This window comes from Rhincodon typus, chromosome 19, assembly GCF_021869965.1.
Source record: "Rhincodon typus isolate 14 chromosome 19, sRhiTyp1.1, whole genome shotgun sequence".
NCBI lineage: Eukaryota > Metazoa > Chordata > Chondrichthyes > Orectolobiformes > Rhincodontidae > Rhincodon > Rhincodon typus.
The window spans coordinates 2651471-2673001 of NC_063350.1; the positions used below are offsets into that span (position 1 = coordinate 2651471).

Genomic DNA, 21531 nt, shown 5'->3' on the forward strand with positions numbered 1-21531 from the left:
TTGTTATCTCAGATTAAAAATCCAGTTCTCTTTTATAAAGTTTTTACCAAACTATCTTCCTCTGCCCTGTCAGACAGCATTCCCCAGATCCCAACTCACTGCCTGAAAAACTGATCCCATTTCTCCTACAGTCCCTTGGCCAATTACTTTAAACCTCTCTTTTCCAGTTGCTGACCGTTTCATCAGCAAGTTTCTCTTTATTCACGTGATTTTTAACACAGTGATCAAAACTCCCTCCCTGTGTACTCACCCCAGCAGTGCCTTCCCGGGTAGAAGCTGCAGCAAATCGGGAAACGTGGGTTATAATGGGGCAGAAGTTAGTTGGTCCATAGAGCCTCACGTTGACGATAGCATTTCGATATGCATCAATAATACCCTGTACTCCTGTCAGCACGGGGAGGGGGGAGAGGGGTGAGAGCGAGGGGAGAGAGCGAGAGGGGAGGGAGAGACAGTGTATGTGCAAGAAGGGGAGGGAGACGGGGAGAGACAGATAGACGGAGGTGGGGGCGAGGGAGAGGAATAGAGATAGAGAGTACTGTTACTCAGTCTTGCATAGTACTGCACAAGATGGAAAATCAAACCAAATATTTGGACAAAAATTCAGCATCAAATAAAGAATGGGCCATCATTCTGTCCCCTTGGTGAATCATACCTTTGTTCGACATTGAGGAGATCCTGGGTGATTCATCATTTATTCCACAGGAAATGGAGCATCGATTCACGCTGTGCCACATCCCTTGAACCCCTCCTACAAACAATGTCTCAATGCCCCAGTGTACAGAACCCCAGCCTAAAACCAGGTTCTCATTACTGTAAAGACCATGTCTTTTTATTTTTGTGCTTTTTAAGATTGTGACTGAAATGGGTAAGATGTCTCAATGTGGACTTCACTAGTTTCAAAATCTCCCCACCCCCGGCCTCATCCCATGACCAATCCTCCCTCTCATCCCCGCCTCCTTGACCTGTCTGTCTTCTCTCCAACCTATCCGCTCCTCCCACCTCACTGACCAATCCCCACCACTGCCTACCTGCACTCACCTATCACCATCCCACCTACCTTTCCCCAGCCCCACCCCTCCTCTATTTATTTCAGAGCTCCCTTCCCCATCCCCCATTTCTGAAGGGTCCCAACCCGAAATCAGCTTTCCTGCTGTGCTCCTCCAGCTCCACGCTGTGTTATCTCGGACTCCAGCATCGGCAGTTCTTACTATCTCTGAAATGGGTAAGAATTGTTTTCAAACCGGGTGTTTTAAAGGATTGCTGTACGGTTTGAAAAGTCAGTTACCGACCCTCATGGCAAGCGTTGTTTAAACAGCTGCTGGAGCAAGCAGTAATTGAAGTGGTTGCAGATGAACTGGAGACGAGGGGCTCTGTATTCAGGTGGTGATCTGGCTGGTAATTTCTATTGGTCTATGACTAGTAACCAGTTATTGATGTCAAAGGCCTTTTGCCTACCAACAGTCTTGTGATTGGCTCTTAGGTAAACGAACAAGATATCTGATCACATCTGTCTCAACCAACTCCGGAGCTGTTTCTCTGTTCTCTGCAATCAAAAATCACTTTAAACCTGAAGAAAAACAGTTTATCGTTCCTTCAGCAATTTCTCTAAGCTATGAATTTTTAACTGCTAATTCAGAGACCTTTTATGAATGAATAAACAACCCTGTGCCTCTTGAAAAACAGTGGAGTTGTCCAAAAAGTGAACCTTCAGTAAGAACCAACTTAACAGATCTCGTGAACAAACACTAGGGAATTGTTTTCTCTCTGCCCATATCTTTTTCACCGTGTCTATGTCAGTGTGTGTAAGGGGGTGTTAATAAGCTAATCAGTAATATGTAAAGGTATACAGTCTTGGTGTATAATGGTTTATCTGGAACTAGGTAGCCAATGCTTGCAATAATAGTATTTTTTGAGAATGCAGAAATCAGGTATGTGCTCTCTTTCAACCTGGGTCTGGGACAGAGGGTCTAGAAGAGAGGTGAACTATGGAATTGTGTGCTTTTTAAAATATTCTTTAACTTTTTGATAATTTGATCATTAGCAGGACTTGATTGCCAGTATGTCACTTCTGCGTGATCACCATTGGGTCTACATTTCATTCTACACCATTGGAGGGCAGAGGGGTCTCCATTATTTTGGCTGCTCAGGGTCACGAGTTTCTGCCCAGAGTCTTCACATGACTGAAGAGGTTGATCCTTAAATCTCAGACATCCAGCCATGTGGGTCAGGATGCCCCACGAGGTAGTGGGATCTGGGCAGCAGGATTTGCTTCCTTTTCCTTCCTTCTGTGCTGTCTCTGCCTCATCAGGACTCAAAGTGCGATGCAGCTGGATGATCAAGTTGTTGCCATTCTTAATGACTGCAAGTTCCTCCAAGACAGGGAGAGCTTCAGGGTGTCATTGTAGTGCTTTCTTTTGCCCTCTACTGAATTACCAGCCATTTGAGAGTTGAGAAAACTGGTCTAGGAATTGCTTTCCAGCCACCCAGTCATAGCGCCCAGTCCACCGGAGTTAATTTTACAGGAGTCTTGCCTTAACAGAGCTGGCTTACTGAGGAGGATAGCAGAGTTTGACTGATGGCCCTCCCTGTGAATCTGGGGGATTTGATGAGGGTGTTGCTGATTGTTGGTGCACAGGCCATGTCTCTCAAGAGTATGATGACCACACCAACTCTGTGCAGTAGGATATTTGTTGACTACAAAGACCTCAAAGTCAAACCTTCGCTTCTGTAGTTTGTAGAAGTGCATTTGAGCCAGCGCAGCTGATCTGGGGTTGGATGTCCTTTGCAATAGTGGCTGGAAGGGGTTCAACATATTGGTGGAATATGACTGGCCAGGTGCAAGCTAATGAGGTACCTTTTGGCAACATTTAGGGACAGACCGAATTTCCTGTATACAGAACTGATGAGATTGAAAGTGGCTTGTGAACCTGTGCAAATCTTAGAACTGACCAGGTGGGAAAAGCAGCAAGAGATTCCCAAGGAACAACAAAGTGAGGTCATTCAGCCTCTCAAACAGCGTTTCGATTAAATAATGGCTGATCCACGACTGTACTCCAACCTTTCATGACCACACCACATTCCTGGATACCTTTGGCTGACAAAAAGTTACTACGTTATCCAGGAAACCCAGGAGGCATCACAATATATAATCTCAAACATGAATACAATACAATCCCATCTCAACTCGATGGAACAAATTAGAAGCAACTGGACATTTCATCAGCACTGTAGCAACACTCACAGGAAGGGAAATGTTAAAGCTCTCTTCCAACAACTAATCCCTCACAGTCCAGACCACTCCATGCAGCCACAGTTAGACAGCGTTGTTTGAGTAGAGGCTAGATTCTATGGGCAGACGAAGCATGATTTGTAACTTCAATAATACGCAAATCTCAATGTGCATTAAGAGGGAAGGCTTTCCACTGCATAGCCAGCCATTCAAACTCAATCTCTTCAACTGGCTGTGACCAGGCACATGGGAGGAGACAGTCAGAACATTCCATTTTTCCCAACTGGAAGCAGAACCACTGAGGAGTGGGCACAGGAGAAGAAATAGGCAAGTGCGTCGCTCCAGGATATAGGCTGAACACGTGTAATGCTCTCCCCTTCCAATCTTGGACTTGTTTCACATCTGCTGACATGGTTAACTTCCCACCTCAATCCCGGGGTAACACTCTTACCAACCGACCCTCAAAGCAGCAAGGGAGAACGTGGGGCATGGTGCTGTTGGGTGGGATACATGCAAGGACATTCAAATCCTGCAAGCACGGCACATATTTACCATACAAGGTCAGGCCATTGTAAGATGTGAACGAATTGAAAAATAACTTGAGTACATGAAAAATGTCTAGATCATTGTGTTTTCATTTGCATTTTTGGTATCGAGGCCATTTGCAGGCATGGCAGGTTATATAGGGGCATTCTCAGCAATCTCAAAGCTCTATTTAAACAAATAGGTGTGCACAAATGCCTTGCAATAAAATCGCAGGTAAATCTCATGTGGTATCACCACAATACTGAGGTGGCTATGGATGAAATGAAAGCCAAAGCCAACAGACAAACTTGCCAGTATTAAGCAGGAACACGTACTGAACAAAAATCATTGCACTACACTGGCCTTTCCATGAACCACCAGTGATCTCAGCACATTGATCTACAATAACAGACAGATGGAGAAATTTCCTACCTTGGCAATATGGGTTGTTGGGATTAAAATTCAAGGAAAACTCATGAGAAACCTACAGAAAGCAGGAAACAACAATTAGGTATCAGATTTGAAATGTTCCCCACTGAAATTCTCTCAACCATGCTTTCCCCCAGCACCCAGGTTCACCCCTTCCCATTGGGTCAGCACCCTATACCTACATTACTCAGTGATCAGTCTCACTCCTGGTTCACAGATTAAGTCAGGCCTCAAACACATTACCAGCGAGAGTAATGGAGGCAGGTTTAAATGAAGCATTTAAGAGGGCAGTGGATGATTATTTAGAAACAATGAGTGAAGGTTATGGGGGAGAAAGCAGAAGAATGTCAATAAGTTGTAATGCTGATTTGGAGAGCTGGTGAAGACATGATGGACCCAATGGCCTCCCTCTGTGACTGTATAAGCTGACACAGTCCAAACAGCAGATCACCCTTCAGAAATGATTCAGCAACCCATAACTGTTTAGCCTGAGCTCCACTGGGGAGAGGCAGCTTCCCTGGTGGAAGCTCAAGAATATAACATGGTGGTTAGCTTCAGATTGTTAGATCCATTTCAGAAGAATTTTCAGAGATACTGGGGAATGATGTGCTTCAACATGTCACATGTTGAAGATTTCAGAAAACCAGGAGGGTTTTAGACAACTGCATGCTTTGGTTTTGTGCACTGAGGGAAAAAACAGGCCAAGAAACTTGAAGGTTGCAGACTCAGGAGTAGTCAGACCAGTAAAAGTGGTAAAAGTGTTCATTTTGATACAATTAGGTTACAAGTACACCATGTACAATCTGAACCTTAAAAAATGGTACAGACTCAAATGGGCTGAAGGGTCTCTTCTATATGATTCTGTGATATGCAGCAGAAAATCTATAGCGCATAGAGAATGTAGTTATTATGTTTACAGAGTAAATTCTCTCTTGGTAAATGCATTGCAAAACCATAACAGAAAAGCCATAAACTGAAAACAATATGGGGAAATTTTGTAATGATGCAATGCATAAGACATAACATGACAACCTGTAAACCAGGCCTATGCCTCTCTGCTGCTCTTACCTGCCAGTCAGGAGGAACTTGAGCACCAAACCCAAAAGCAGGAAACAGCTTGTCTCTGTGGACACAGGGAGAACAGTAATGAGGCAGCTGATTCTCATTTCACTAACCCACCAGCCAGCAGTGCCTTGAAAACAAGACAATGAAATAGAGCAAGGAACTTACGTATCGTAATCCTGCACAACCTGTCCGACAGACCAGATGGCAGTCACGTACTCGTTGACTCCATTTGGGCTGATGTAATGCAGCGAGTCTGGAGAGCGGGGATCTCCATTCGATCCTGTGAAATCAACACCGACCTGAGAAAGGGGGAAAATGGTAAAATGGTAAAATACATTCAGTTAAAAGACGCAACCTAATAAACTGAACTCCCAGAAAAACAAAATCTAAAGTCCACTGTGCACATTCTATTTATAAACCTCCTGCTGTTAACAGTCCTACATCCCATATTCGGAATGGGGATTTCCAAAATGAATGTCACGTTATAATGTTACCTTCCCGTCTGTGGCAGTGTTATAGTGTCTCAGCTGTACATCTTCCTATACCCTCCATCAAACCAACTTTCTCTCCTTCCACACTGCTTAGAAATGAATTTGATTTAATGTTCATCATTAAAGTCAAGGAGTGAATAACCTGAGATAAAGTCATATTCTATGACTCAGGCCCTTTGGCCCACCATGTCTATGCCAACTAACACCAAACTACACTGATTCTATTTACCTGTACATAGCCTATAATGTTCTACCAATGGAGATAATGGAGACTAGTATAAATCTGATCCCAAATCTACAATCTATCTATCTATATCCCACTGTATCCTTTGACAATCCTCCTCGCTATCTGCAATTCCGCCAATTTTGGTGTCATCCGTAAACTAACTAACGGGACTACCTACATTTTCTTTCCAATCATTTAAATATATTACAAACAACAAAGGTCCCAGCACTGATTTCTGCAGAACACTGCTAGTTACTGATCTCCATTCTGAAAAGCACCCTTCCACCCCTACTGTCTGCCTTCGATGACCAAGCCAGTTCTGTATCTATCTAGCCAGCTCACCAGGGATCCCATGGGACTCTACCTTTGTACCAGCCTGCTTATCAAATGCTTTACTAAAGTCCATGTAGACAACATCCACTGCATTTCCCTCAATCATTTTTGGCATCCCCTCAAAAAACTCAATCAAGTTGGTGAGCCATGACTTTCCCCTCCCAAACCCATGCTGCCTACCACTAAAAAGATCATTCGCTTTCAAATGTGAATAAATCTTGTCTCTCAGTATCTTCTCCAAAAGTTATCCCACCACTGACGTCAGGCTCACTGGCCTGTAATTACCCAGATTATCTCTGTATCCCTTCTTAAACAAAGGAACAATATTGACCATTCTCCAGTCCTCTGGAACCTCGCCTGAGGCCAAACAGGATGCAAAGATATCTGTAAAGGCCTCAGCTATTTCCTCCCTTGCCTACCCCTGTATCCTGGGACAGATCCCATTTGGCCCTGGGACTTGTCTACCTTAATGCATTTCAAGACACCCAACACTTCCTCTTTCATTATGCTGACACACCTTTCTCTAACCTCAACATCCCTCTCTTTGGTGAATACTGATATAATGTACTCAATAAGGATGTTAACCATTTCCTATAGCTCCATACATAACTACCCTCCTTTGTCCTTCAGTGGGCCTACTCTTTCCATAGCTATCCTCTTGTTCCTAATACGCGCATAAAATGCCTTGCGGTTCTCCTTAACCGTGCTGGCCAAGGACATTTCATTGCCTCTTTTAGCCCTCCTAACTCCCCTTTTGAGTTCCTTCCTATTTCTCTATAACCTTCAAGGACTTTGTCTGTTTTTAGTTGCCTAGACTTTTGGCACGTTTTCTTTTATTTTTGACTAAGCTGACAACTTTCCCTGTTATCCAAGGTTCCCAAATCTTGCCATTCCTGCACTCTAATCAACTGGTCCTAAAAAGACGCCCACATGTCAGATATAGATTTACCCTCAAACAGCTGCTCCCAATCCACGTTCTCCAATTCTTGCTTAATTCGGTTATAGTTGGCCTTCCCCCAATTTAACAGCTTCATCCAAGGTCTACTCTAGTCGTTATCCATAATAGCAAAAAAGTACAGAATTATGGTCACTATTCCCAAAATGCTCCCCCACTGTAACTTTGATTACCTGGCTTAGGCTCATTTTCCAATAGCAGGTCCACTATGACCCACTCTTTCGTTGGACTAGCCAAATACTGCTTCAAAAAACCCCCTGGAAACACCTAACAAATTGCTCCCATTCCAAACTCTTGCACTAAGGGAGTCCCAGTCAATATGGAGAAAGTTAAAAACACTCACCACCAACAATCCTGTTCTTTACATATCTTTCCAGAATCTGACTACATATCTCTTTCCCTATCTGCTACTGGCAGCTGGGAGGTCTGTAATACAATCCCAGCATTGTGATTGTGCCCTTCCTAATCCTGAGCTCTACACAATGCCTTGCTGCAAGATCCCTCCAGAACGTGCTCCCTTAACACAGTTGTGATATGCTCCCTAACCAGTAATGCAACTCCACCACCTCTTTTGCTTTCTGTTTGGTCTCTTCTGAAACATCAATATCCCAGAATGCTGAGCTGCCAATCCTGTCCCTCTTTCAACCATGTCTCTGTGATAGCAACAACATCAGCAACTGTATAATACTCAGAGAGACTGGTTCCCTCATTTAGAAGGTCCACACAATGCATTAGCCATCTTTCTTTACAGACGCTGTCTGTTAGATCAACTGACCAGAAACCACACCAGAAAAACCGCCGCGCAGATATCCCACATGTTCTACTTAGCTTCACCCTCTCATGGCCCAAAGTGTTCCTGACCCTCAACTCATTCCGTCAAGGGAAAAGAAAAACACTTTCCAAATCAAACACTAGAATCAGAAATTTTATGATCCTTTGTTATCAACCTCCTTCAAACCAGAGTAACTTAATTATCTTTTTAAATATAAATTACGACAGCCCAGAATGCAATTATTTTTACATTAATTGCCTGTCTATAGCTCCTGAGGTGGTGGTGGAAGACAGAAGAGGGGTTTGTTGGGTCACTTCAGAGGCAATATAATGACCAGCGTCAGTTTACTCTGTGATGGATCCAGGAGGCAGAGACTAATCACTGATTAGTGTTGGTACATGAAACTGACCCAATGGGCAGGAGTGAAACGAGGAGGAAAGAAAACTATTGTTGAGAGAAAGTCAAAGAGATTTTCAATGCAATTGTTAATTCCCACTTCCTTCAGGTTTTCCAGGAGTTTTCTTTGAATTTGAAACCCATGCTGTCAAGGTAGACAATGAGGGACTGGAGACCCATACAGACTTAGACCAGCTAAGGATAGGCAGGTTTCCTTCCCTGTATGATAAGGTATCAGTGAACCAGACATATTTTGACATCTTCACGGTAACTTTCACTGATAAACATTCCTTTATCCGCAGGCTTTGTCCCACTGAATCACCTTCTGAAACTGCCATGGTAGGAATTGAACTCCTGCTCTCTGGTTTAACTGATGAGATACCCTTTCAAGGGTCTTAGTTTCTGGCCTGCAAACATTACAATAAGAAGTTCTCCAGTACCAACTGCTGTACAAAACTATTAATTTCAGCCTCAAGCTCTGTACGTGGCCTGTGGGATATTACATCGTAGCTACAATGTTAAATCACAACATTATGGGAGAGATTAGGGAGAGCCCACCACCTTAACGCTTTCAAACTCATTCAAATACCATTGAAATTTACTTACTGTGAAATTAATCTGACATCCTCCCATAACGTAATCCAGGAATGAGTATTCAGTTTCTAGCTGTTAAGTAAAACAAGGTGGAATTAGTACAACTTGTGCAAGCTGGTCTCCTGGTACAGCAGGCAGAGACAGAAACTATTCCCTTTGTCATGAACTCCTGGACAGGGGACAGAATTGTACAAAGCTTGGCCGTTGAGGGATGAAATCATTGAGGTACTTCTTTGCATGGAAAACTTAAAAAAAAAAAAGATGCTGAGAGCCAATGAAAAACTACAAGTGAGGCCATCAGATTTTTATTAGAGTGGAGAATCAAGGCGGGGAAAAACACAGTCGAACTAGCAATTAATCAATCTAAATTAACAGCAGAGCAGGTTGAAGGGGCTGAACACCCCCACACCCCCCTACCCTGGAGAGGGTGAACGCCCACCCACAAATCTCCAACCCAACCCCCGGAGGGGCTGAACGGCCTCCCCCTGGACCTGTGCCAGTGCAGACTGATACTGAAGACTAGTAACACTTGAGAATGCAATCAGGGAGCAGTGAGGTTCTAACAAAGAGTAAATTATTCCACAAATTCAGACTCTTCCTGGGAAACTTATTACAGGATTTACATACCTTGCAAGATTGAACTCGAATAACGCCAGAATTCTTATAGCTCTTCTTCTTCTTTTTCTTCTCTGGGTTAATGCATTCAAACTCAATCTTCGGGAGAAGAACACACCAATCAGGAAATGGCGCATTGCACAATCACACATTTAAATTGTTCGCTCCTGACCTTGACCCCAGTCCAATCATCCGTCTTCCTTGGACTAGATACAGTAACAAGCTTTCCATCTAATTCACTGACCACCTATAGACCCCCAATGTCTTCACCTCACTTCTGTGTTGATGACCTTTTCCACAATGTCTCTTGTCTCCCTGCTATAGGAAGGATGTTGTGGAACTTGAAAACGTCCAGAAAAGATTTCCAAGGATGTTGCTGGGGTTGGAGGGTTTGATGTATAGGGAGAGGCTGAATAGGCTGGGGCTATTTTCCCTGGAGTGCCGGAGGCTGAGGGGTGACCTTACAGAGGTTTATAAAATTATGAGGGGCACGGATAGGGTGAATTGCCAAGGTTTTCTTCCCAGGGTGGGGGATTCCAAAACTGAAGGGCATAAGTTTACAGTGAGAGGGGAAAGATTTAAAAGGGACCTGAGGGCAACTTTTTCATGCAGAGGGTGGTGTGTGTATGCGATGAGCTGCCAGAGGAAGTGGAGGAGGCTGGTATAATTACAACATTTAAAAGGCATCTCGATAGGTATATAAATAGGAAGGGTTTAGAGGGATACGGGTCAAATGATGGCAAATGGGACTAGATTTATTTAGGATGTCTGGTCAGCATGGACAAGTTGGAGTGAAGGGTCTGTTTCCATGCTGCATATCTCTGACTCTTATCCATTCTTCACCAGGGATCAGACCAGTGGATCTCCTACTTTCTCTTCCTATAACAGTCTGCAGGCTTTGAAAGCCCTAGTTTGGCACCATCCGTGTTTCTTTAATAGGTAGAATATTCTATTTCAGTCATGTCAAAATTCCCTTAAAAACCAAGTGTGAATCTCCAAATCCCTACAGTTTGTTTTCCTCCTTGGTTTCTCCAATGCCTCCTCTTGGACTGAGACTGGACTCATCGCCACTAAACCCTGTGCTCAATTGGGCAGTGCTTCTTTCTGTGGATCTGTATCCACTGTGACTAACCCGACCTCCATCTAATGCAGGGTCATCACAACCAACAGAGGAAGGGGACGGGGAGGGAAAGAGGAAGCAAGGGAGAAAGAAAAGACATGAAAAAGAGCAAGAGTGTGGGAAGGTACAAACAAAATCAAATTTACAGGATGGACAAGCTAATTTCACTTGAGCAGCAAACAACACAGCACAGAACAGGGTCTGCGAAGGTTTGAAATAAAAAAAACATATGCCACCTCACGTAAAGATTTCAGAGAGAAATTAAGAAGGTTCTCACCGGATTCCCTGTTTCCACTTGCTGTAGATTAGACAAGTTAGTTTCAAAAAGGCCTATCAGATCATGAGAGCCATCACCATCATAGTCAGAGCAGGTCACCTACAGGGAAGAGAGGACAGCCAAGACAGAGAGTTAGAGAGGGGCTCACCACTTGGTCCTTTGCTTCCAACAGTTTCTGAGCAGGAGCTGTGAACTCGCCTATCAGATCGGAGCCTGTGCTTTCATCCTTATCGTTAATAGCCACCTGACATCAAACAAACACACAGTGAGTGCCGAGTGAACAGGCTCGGAGTGGGGGGTCACAGTGATGACGAAGCCATCCTTTTCGAAAAGGGATAAAGCATCTTCACAACTGACCCCATGAGGACACACTCCCCAGCCAAGTGAAGGGGAGGGGCAAGGGGCATTTGAGATCCACAGCCCTCTGTCATCATCCTCTTGGTGTGCAAACCTGAACAAAGACTGGTGAAAAGCTTATGAATTGTGCGAGCGTCACAGCTAAACACTGTCCTATCTCCATCCAACATCCACACAGTTTTCAGTACAAGTCCGTGGAGTGAAAGTGGTGAGCAGTTGCTGCTTTTCCACCTCACTCCCTCCAACCCCAAGCCCCTTCTCTGTCAAAGGGAACCAGGATTGATCGGAAAATCCCACAAGAGCAGGTAAGCAGGACAGACAGAATGGGGGTGCAAAATGACCGTGGACAGCGCACTAACCAATAGAGTTGCTTGAAGAGAGATCTTGTGTAACCAGGTGATGCAGGCAGAGCAGAAGAAATAGGAGCAATAGACCATTCGGCCCATTGAGCCTGCTCTGCCATTCAATACAATCTTGGCTGATCTTGGGCTTTAATTTCACTTTCCTACTCCCTCGCAACATCAACTGATTTCCTGAAAGACCAAACCTCTGTCTATTCTAGCCTTAAATATATCCAATAATGGAGCATCTGGAGTACAGAATGAGAGAGATTCGCAACTCATTGAGTGAAGAAACTTCTCATCGCAGTCCTAAATGAATCTGAAGCCTGAGCCCAATGATCTGGATTTCCTGCCCACTGCAAATAATATCCCAGCACTTACCCTTTCAGAATTTCAATCCCCACTTACTACATTGCTCTGCCCCTCTCTGTATATCACTGCCCAGAACCACAAAAAAGGACATCTAGTGCATAGCCAGCTCCAACAGGAACGAACAGAGGTGCTGGGGGCAGGTTGGTGGTTTTATGCCTGAGGTTCAGGTAACTGTTCAAATAAACCAAGCTTCAAACAGGTTTAAATATGCACCAATCCAGAGTCTCTTTGATGTGTAACCTGAGCCAAGGCAAGGGGATGGCATGAAAGTACAAATGCTTTCACTGTGTGTTGGAACAAGTTTGAGGGGCTGAATGGCTTCCTCTTGCTCCTTTGGCTCGAAGCATGAAACAGCCAAGGAATTGGGCAAACCTAGGAGAGCATAAAGTCACATTACTAAACTGGATGCATTAACCATTCAGGAAATGAAATCCTCCAGTTACAGCTCCACTCAAGTGTCTGCTTCCTGCTGACCAGTTCCCCAGTCACCTGGCACAGGTATCATCCACAGAAATTCCTGTACTGCTTAAGGGATCAGCTCACAAACAGAACAACCTGGAAATCTAGGGAACAGTCCACAGAAAAGGACTCAACAACTGTACCTTAATGGGCTTCTGCAAATCTCCATTACACAGCGACTGCAAAGAGACTGAGAATGGCTTCCAATTCGGATTCAGGTTGTTCTTAATAACCTGCAACCAACAAACAGTAGAGGAAGAGAATGCTGTTAAAACACGAGAATCATAATTGGCATCCTTTCCTGCAAGAAACCACAAGTAACTTTTGTTGAATCATAGAATGTACAGGACAGGAGGCCTCTCAACCTGTTGTGTCTGTGCCAGCTCTTGGAAGAGCTACCCATTACTCAGAGATAGTAGGAACTGCCGATGCTGGAGTCTGAGATAACGAGGTATGGAGCTGGATGAACACAGCAGGCCAAGCAGCATCAGAGGAACAGGAAAGCTAACATTTCGGGTCTGGACCCTTCTTCAGAAATGACCCATTACTGCTCCTCTTTCCTCAGTCCTAAAAGTAAATACCCCTCAAATTTTCATCCAAATCCCTTTCGAAAGGTGCTGTTAAGTCTGCAGGGGGTGCACTCCAGATCAGAACTGAGTATAAAAACATCCACTTCCTGTTCTTCTGTCAGTTAGTTTGTAACTGTACCTTCATATTACCTGTGAATAGAAATAGTATTTCCCTAATGACTTGTTTAACTCCACTCTTTACTTCCAGGCTCTCTCTCCCCATAAACTTTCCTGCTCCAGAGAGAACAGTTCCATCTTCACTACATCCACATAACTCGAGACTCATCCTTTTTACTGGTCGGTCCATTTCTGTGCTGTAACTTCTATGTAGCATTTGCAGGGACAGTCAGGAGGGCCCTGAAGCTGAACTTTAACTAACTGGCAGAACTGGAATTTCTGGCTTTCACTGGCAACGACTCCAGTGACTTCTCAAACCACAGTGCTCACTCCGAGCTGCAGCTCTGTAGGTAAATATATTGGCAAATCACAGAAAGGTGCGAGAGAAACAGGGTTATATTTGTAAAGGATTTCAACTTTGCTAACATTAACTGGGATTGCCTCAGTGTGAAAGGATCAGACAGGTTGACATTTTTGAAGTGCATCCAGGAGAGTTGTTTGTCCCAGAAAGCCTGACTAGAGATGGGGGCAGTGCGAGGCTTAATCCTAGTCAAGTGGTTGAAATTTCATTGGGATAGTAACCATAACTCTAAGTTTCAAAGTCCTTATGAAATAATATAGGGATATGCAGAGTGAAGTTTCTAAACTAGGGAAAGGCAATTTCAATATCATTAGACAGGATCTGGCAAGTAGACTGGGAGCAGCTACTTGCAAGTAAGTCTAAATTTGGAAACAGAGTCATTTAGAAGTATTATGGTCAGAATTCAGGGCCACTGTGTTGCTCTAAAGACCAAGGGCAGCAAATCCAGGAAACCCTGGATGTCCACAGATATCAAGAGTTTGATTAAAAGAAAAGGGAGCATATGTCAAGTACTGCACATTTAAAATCAGCGGAGGCTTTTCAAAAAGTATTGTGTAGGAGATTGCTTTAAAAAAGAAATTAGGAGGATAAAGATGGGCCACAAAAATATCTGGCAGGTAGGATCAAGGAGAACTTCAAGGCTTTTTAATCAGTATACTGGGCGGCACGGTGACGCAGTGGTTAGCACTGCTGCCTCACAGCGGCAGGGACCCAGGTTCAATTCCAGCTTCGGACGACTGTCTGTGTGGAGTTTGCACACTGTGTCTGTGGGTTTCCTCCAGGTGCTCCGGTTTCCTCCCACAGTCCAAAGATGTGCAGGCTAGGTGGATCTGGGTGGGATGCTCTTTGGGTGGTTGGTATGGACTTGATAGGATGAATGGTCTGCTTCCACACTGTATGGATTCTATGACAACGCAGTGCGGAGCTGGAGAAACACAGCAGGCCAGACAGCATCAGAGGAGCAGGAACGTTGATGTTTTGCATTAGCACCCTTTCTTCAGAAAATCTGTAGAAGAGTCGGACCCGAAACGTCAACTTTCCTACTCCTCTGATGCTGCCTGGCCTGCTGTGTTCCTCCAGCTCCGCACTGCGTTATCTTCGACTCCAGCGTCTGCAGTTCTTGCAATCTCCAAATACGGATTCTATGATTCTTTTAAGGAGTAAGAGATTTACCAGGGAAAGAGTGGGACCTATTACGGACCAAAGGGGCAATCTGTGCACAGAGCCAGAGGACATGAGTGAGGTCTCAAATGAATATTTCTCATCTGTATTCACAAAGTGGAAAGACATTGAAGCCAGGGGTTTCAGTTGGGATGGGGAGGTTCTAGAACACGTTAAAATTAAGGAGTAGGACGTATAAGATATTTTAGCAGACATACAGGTACACAAAGCCCCAGAGCCTGATGTATCCCAGGCTGCTATGGGAGGCAAGACAGGAGATCGCTGGGGCCCTGGTAGAGGTATTTAATACTGCAATGTTCACAGGTAAAGTGGCCATTGGGTGCAGGCAGTGTTGGTTGGAGATCTGTTAATGACAGTCACAGACAGAAGATTGTCAGAATCTTTTCCCCATGGCAGACATGTCTAAGACCAGAGGACATTAGGTTAAGTTGAAGAGTGAGTGGTTTAAGAGGAGAGCTAAAGAAAAAAAAACTTTTCACCACAGGGTGACAGAAATATGGAACATGCTGCAACATTTAAGAAGCATTTGGATGAGCAATTAAAATGTCAGGGTGTAGTATGTTATGGACCAAGTGCAGATAAACAGGATTAGTGTCATTTGGTGTTTGTCAGTTGGCATTATCATAGTGGGCTGAAGGGCCTGTTTCCATGCTGTCTGATTCTATGACTTTTGAACTTTGACTCTCCAAGACAGCAACCCAAAAAAGCCTACCTGGACTAGTTTCTCAGCAAGTCAAATGAATTTGCTGAAAACACGGAGCAAAGCCATGTAAACAAAACAAAGTCACACCACTAACCACTGCAGAACACACTCGCGCTGCCAGAAATGACCATGGCATTATTTTCAAGCACTCACCCAAAACTCTCATCAGCATTCAAGTGAAAGGCAGTTTTTCAGACCATTTTAACACAATAGAATGCTCATCTATATGTATATATTTATAGACAAAACACATACTATATACAATTATCTATAATACGTAGTGGAAGGGAAAATTGAAGGGCTATGGGAAACAGTGTGGGTCAACTCACTCTCAAAGTGTCAGCATAGGCAGTCTTAGCTAACTAGCCTGCATTAATCTGTAAGGCTTTGTAACATGAGGAACATTACAGGCTGTGTCAGTTAGATTAAAAAATTATTACCTCTGATCGGTAAGCTAGTTGCCATTTGTCACCATCTCCTTGCCTGTAGAGCTCCAGAAATGGATCTGATTTCCCCATGAAATCCTTTGAAAGGCAAAAAGAAAATCAAGTTCACCAAATAAAACACACTAATTAGCTTCCATATTCAAATTTTACTGAGACCCCACCCATGAGTGACAACAGTTACATATCATCTACAAGATACACTGAAACAACTTACCTACGCTCTTACAACAGCACACTCAAAAGCCATGACTACTACCACCTAGAAGGGACCATATATTTTTTCTTTTGGACTTTGTAAGGAAATTGAAGTTTGGCACCTGCTGAATAGCCGTGATGCCAAGAGGGTTTTGCAGCTTGGAAAAATCATGTGGAGTACATTTTTAGCTGTGCAAGACAAGGCTGCTTTTCAAAGCAGACAGATTGTTATTTTGAAACTTAATGTCATCAAGAGATAAGACCACCTAAAGACAGCCCTCAGATTGGTTGAGCAAGGTTTCTGAGCGAGTAACCAATAGGCTTTTCTCTGTGTCTGAAGTTAATAATTAACTTGCAAGTATTACTGTAACATGGCAATTAATTAGCTTTTGAAACCTGGCTGTTGAGTGAATGGATTTAGTGCATTACTAAATTGTGTTTTGTTTAGATTGTTTTGTGAACCAGCCTGGTAAATAACAGAGCCTCAAAGGTATGAGTGTGTGTTCTGGAATCTGTTTTTATTTAAGCTTAAAGGAAATGCTCGTAGCTGAGGGGGAGTGACTTCTAGTTTCACTGGCATGAAGGGGGGTTGATGCCAGGGTCATTTCAGCCATGATCTCATTGGATGGCAGAGCAAGCTCGAGGAGCTGAATAGCCTACTCCTGCTCTTATTTCTTACGATCTGATGTTTAACTTGGAGTCCTGTGAAGTTCATCAAACTGGATGGTTGTATGCAACAGTGCCCCTGAGAAGGGACTGACAGATACAATTATTTTGAAGTGAACAGGCAGTGTTAGTCCCAGAGCAGAAGTGTTAAGATAAAAACCCTGCAGAAGTTACTTAAAGCTGAGTCCAGTGAAGCTCAGGTGTGTGGTCACTCCAAGAAGCAGCTATTGCGGTTAAGAGTCCCATAAGGTGAAGTCACAAGCAACTGAAACTTACCGAGATCTTAGGGACAGTTGCAAGTATCATACAAATGGCATTTTGGAAAATGTTCCAGGGTGTGTTTTGGGTATTATATGAAATCTGTTTTGTTTCATTTCAATTTGTAAAAAATGTTTTGGGATGACTTTTACTGCATGTTTAAAATATTTGTACTTGAATTACAAGTTGATAGTTTGGATTATTCTATTTTACCTACATCCCTTTTGTAATATAGTTCCATTTTGTTGTGAAGGCAAAATCTGCAGCATTTCATGTCTGTTTTCTTAAGAGAACAATTCATTGAAACCAAAACAAATGAACACATGATCAATGAAGTCAAGTTCCTGTCTGGGATCTGACTATCCGATGGATATTAGCTGGGATCATAACAGTGACAATACATTGATTCATTTTCCATTAATGATGCAACCTGGTCTGAACTGCTTTTGTCCTGACTAGTGGTCAGTCAGGTAAACTGGTCTTGTGAAACAACGGAGCATGATTATGAATGCACGCCTTCCAGTTAAGATGTGATTCAAAGAAACAAAACAGCTTTTGTATAATACTCAAAACACAGTCTGGGAACTTCCTTCCCAAAAGCACTGTGGGCATCTCCGTACAAATGGTTTCAACTGTTCAATGTGACGAATCACCACCATCACCTTCTCAAGGAGAATTAGAAATGGGCAGTAAATATGACACCCACATCTCATGAAAGGAAACAACCTTAGGGAAGAGACCATTTGTGTTCAGAATGGGATCATTCAGCTCAGGGTTGAATTTATACTCAGTCCCCATCAGTAATCCAGTGGACTAAAATATGTCCTGCAGTGCGACAGGAAATAGGTCTGGAAGGATCCTACTGTCATTTATCAGGTCGACCAGGAAGGTGGGAGAACATCAATACATGATTCTCCCATTGTCCATTCATTGTTCTCAGGGCACACACAGAATACAGTCATCAATTACAATCACATATTACACAGAACCATGTATTTTAAACTTGTCTCTTCGAGTAGCTGCAACTGATAATTCCAAAACAAATGTTCAACAGTGTTCAGCACCTTGTTCTCCAGGTTTCTTGCTTCCAGTTGTAGAACTGCAGTGCGTTTATCCCGGATCTCCTCAGCTATTACCTGAGCACAGAAACAAAATGAATCACACCAGAATTGAAAACTCAAAGACTCAACGGGATCTTGCAGGATGTTCTAAGCTCTGCCAGGAGTTTATTCAGAATATCCAATGATGCATGCAACACTTAGACAGGTCCATCACAGCGTTAGGTAGAGTAAAGCTCCTCCACACTGTATCTAACCCCATGTCGTCTCTGTCCTGGAAGTGTTTGATTGGGACAGTGTAAAGCTTCCTCTACACGGTCTCAAAAAACATGTTGCGTTTAACCTCAACAGCATTATTAAGTTGTTTCATCTCCCACATCTTGGATTGCAGGTTCAGTTTATGTTGCAAGCTGATTCTTTTCAGGAATTAGATTTTAAGAGAGCACACACCTTTGAACTTTCACCCTTTTAGTTTAAGCCGAGTCGAATCTCGTTCCAGAAGTAATATGTTAAACACACTCACTATCTGATCTTTTAAGGTTAAAGACCTAGCTCACGTAACCACTACTGTCGCAAAGTTGGGTAACGTACTTGTGGATTGAAAGGCAGGAAGTTAGAATTTGGTGTTTATTAAGTGCTGGGGCTTTTGGGGATGGTGGGGGAGGGGGGAGAAGGATTGCATCGTCCCTTTGAAAGATCATGTGCTTTATTTGTGCTTAGAGATTTAAAATGGATTACTGTGAGCAGCAGTTTCAAAGTTTGCAAATACAGAGAGAGCACCTGAATAGAAACATTTGTATTGAAAGGCTGTACAGTTAGCAGGCCAAACAGCAGCTTTACCAAGACAACAGGCTTTTAAATTTAGCCAATTTGAACCAAACACTTAGATACCAAAAACCTATTAAATTTAAATCTGATTTAAATCTGGCAACATAGGACCAATCCTATTATAATAACTATTGATATGTCATCAAAAGTACGAAAAGAAGGGGGCAGTCGGACACACAGCCCAGCGCTAGCTACCATCCACCAGAGCTAACAGCCCTCAGCTCTCTTGCCTCACAGCCTCCTCTATGTCTTAGAGAAAGCACCATATAAATAACAACGGTACCAATGGCACAACTAGTTAATATTCCTGACAGAAGAATTGACTGAGAAGGCACAGAACATTCCGGAAGACACGTAACCTGGCTGTAATTTCAACTGACTAAATTCTTTTTATGTAAGTGGGTCTTGTAATTATTGGCACAGCAAGAATTTATTCAGTTTGTTAATAGTTTCGTTAATTTGTTCACTGTTAGAGTTAGATAACTCAATTGTTACTTGTTGATTTTAAAGTGAGTCTCAGACATTTATTTTATTTAACTGTTGGAACTTGCTGAAAATCAGGTTGCACACTTTTCACACCCCTTTTACAGTTTATAGGGGGAGATGCTCCTGTTTGAGTGTTTCAGTTTTAGTCTTTGGAGGTTGGCGGGGAAGAGGTGGTCAACCTCTGCTTTATAACACTACAAATGGAATTATAATCAAATTGATAAGATTATATTATTTGAATGTTTATACAGTTAAAAAGAATGTAAAGGCTTTAAAATATATTACGTATTAACTCAAGATAACGCACTGATTCAACAGATTATTCTGCAGGTAAAATAATACAAGAGAATTGCAGCTTCCACACTTCGATCCAACTATCCTCGCTGCAGCAAGTGCCCCGTGCCCCATCCCCCATCTACACAGAATAAAAGAACAGCAAAGACCTACAGAACCTGAAGCACACATGGATATACTCTACATCAGTAGAAGGCAAGGCAAAAGGTTGTTGGGGTGGGGGTTAACTTACAGTTATGTTTCCTTTTCCAGCCAGCTTCCCTTTCTTCAATTGCAGAGGGCGAGTGAATGTCTTACTAGAGACAATCTGGAAGGTACAGGAAAAGGGTGAGTGGAATAGACAATGCACCAATCCCAAACTAATCCCAAAACCTGAGTTCTGAGGAAGGGTCAAAATGGTAGAACGGAAGAACCCAAAACGGTAACTCCTTCACAGATGCTGCCAGACCTGCTGAACTTTTCCAGCAACTTCTGTTATTTTTTTTAATCCCATCATCTCGCTCCCCCACTCCCCCCCAATAACCCTGCACCAACCACAAACTAACCGCACTGTCTCACTCTCTGCCCTTAGCCCTATATTCATTCCAAACTAATCCCTCAGTTCCACACTTTCCCCATAGCTCTCAACTCCTGATGAGTCAGAAAATAACAGCTAACAATTCATCATAAAATTCTGTAGTGCTATCACCAAGTTTGGGAACATGAGTGGTGAGGATGTCAAAAAGTCTACAGAGAGACATAGATAGGTTAGATGGGGGCAGAAATGCAGCTGGAGTATAAGTGTATGGGAACGAGATCATTCAGTTTTGCAGGAAGGATTGAGAAGCTGAATATTATTTAAATAGAGAAAGACTGCAGAAAGCTACAGCACTGAGGGATAGAGTCCTCATCCATGAATCACAAACAAACCGGACTCCAAATTCAGCAGGTTATAGGGAAGGCAAATAGAATATTGGCCTTTATTTCAAAAGAAAGGCCGTGTAAAAGTAGGGAGGTTTTGTTAAAACTATATAAGGCACTAATCAGGCCACAGCTGGAAAACTGTGAACAGCTTGGATTGTCTTATCTAAGGAAAGGTATACTGGGCATTGGGGACAATCCAGAGATGGTTCATTAGGTTGATCCTGCCTCTGGAGGGATTCCCTTATCGACTGAGCGGGTGGGTAGTTTGGACTTGTATACATTGGAGTTCAGAAAAGTGAGTGGAGATTTTAAGGAAACATAAGCTTCTTAGAGAACTTGATAGGGTTGATGTAGAGACGTTGCTGTCCCTTACAGTGTCCAGGATCAGGCAGCACCTCAGAATAAGGGGCTACACATTTAAGACAGATAAGGATGAATTTCTTCTCTCAGAGGGCAGTGAATCTGTGGAATTCTTTACTGCAGAGGGCTGTTTAGGCTGGGTCATTAAGTATATTCAAGGCTAAGACAAACAGATTTTTAACCAGAGAGGAAATTAAGGGTTATGGGGGAAAGGCAGGGAAGGGGAGATGCGGGTTATCACAGAGACAGACCTGCTGAGATTTACCACATACAAGTGATGGAAGAGGGGGAAGTAAAAGCAGGTTACCTGCAGGTAAATGAGTCAAACACACAAAGATGTTCACCTGGCCCAGTGTACACTCAACGCCTCCCAGATAGTCATCATCGCTCAGATTTGTGGATTTATTGTCGATATCGTAAATGCCAAACTTCAGCTTCTGCACGCGCTCAAAGAAATAATCCACTTCCAGCTTCTTGGCAAACTGGGGACTCTGGCAGTTTTTAACCCTCTCAGTTCGGTCCAGCTGTGTGGCAGAGACCAATGGAGTC

General features: G+C 43.2%; 1 protein-coding gene across 9 annotated transcripts in view; it reads right to left on the reverse strand.

The window, feature by feature from the left end:
* The window catches only part of cpne1 (copine I), a 275222-nt gene that overhangs the window by 9344 nt on the left and 244347 nt on the right, over positions 1–21531 (reverse strand). For 8 of the 9 annotated variants that reach the window (XM_020516961.2, XM_048608607.1, XM_048608609.1 and 5 more), the window contains 12 exons: positions 21327–21506; positions 19952–20026; positions 18118–18189; positions 15929–16012; positions 12700–12789; positions 11028–11126; positions 9643–9729; positions 9028–9087; positions 5414–5547; positions 5252–5306; positions 4187–4238; positions 251–384 (listed from right to left, as the gene is read on the reverse strand). In XM_020516961.2, the coding sequence (XP_020372550.2) occupies positions 251–384; positions 4187–4238; positions 5252–5306; positions 5414–5547; positions 9028–9087; positions 9643–9729; positions 11028–11126; positions 12700–12789; positions 15929–16012; positions 18118–18189; positions 19952–20026; positions 21327–21506 (1122 nt within the window). Of the gene's footprint in view, positions 1–250; positions 385–4186; positions 4239–5251; positions 5307–5413; positions 5548–9027; positions 9088–9642; positions 9730–11027; positions 11127–11175; positions 11272–12699; positions 12790–15928; positions 16013–18117; positions 18190–19951; positions 20027–21326; positions 21507–21531 lie in introns of all 9 variants that reach the window. The other variant, XM_020516964.2, reaches the window with a different exon arrangement.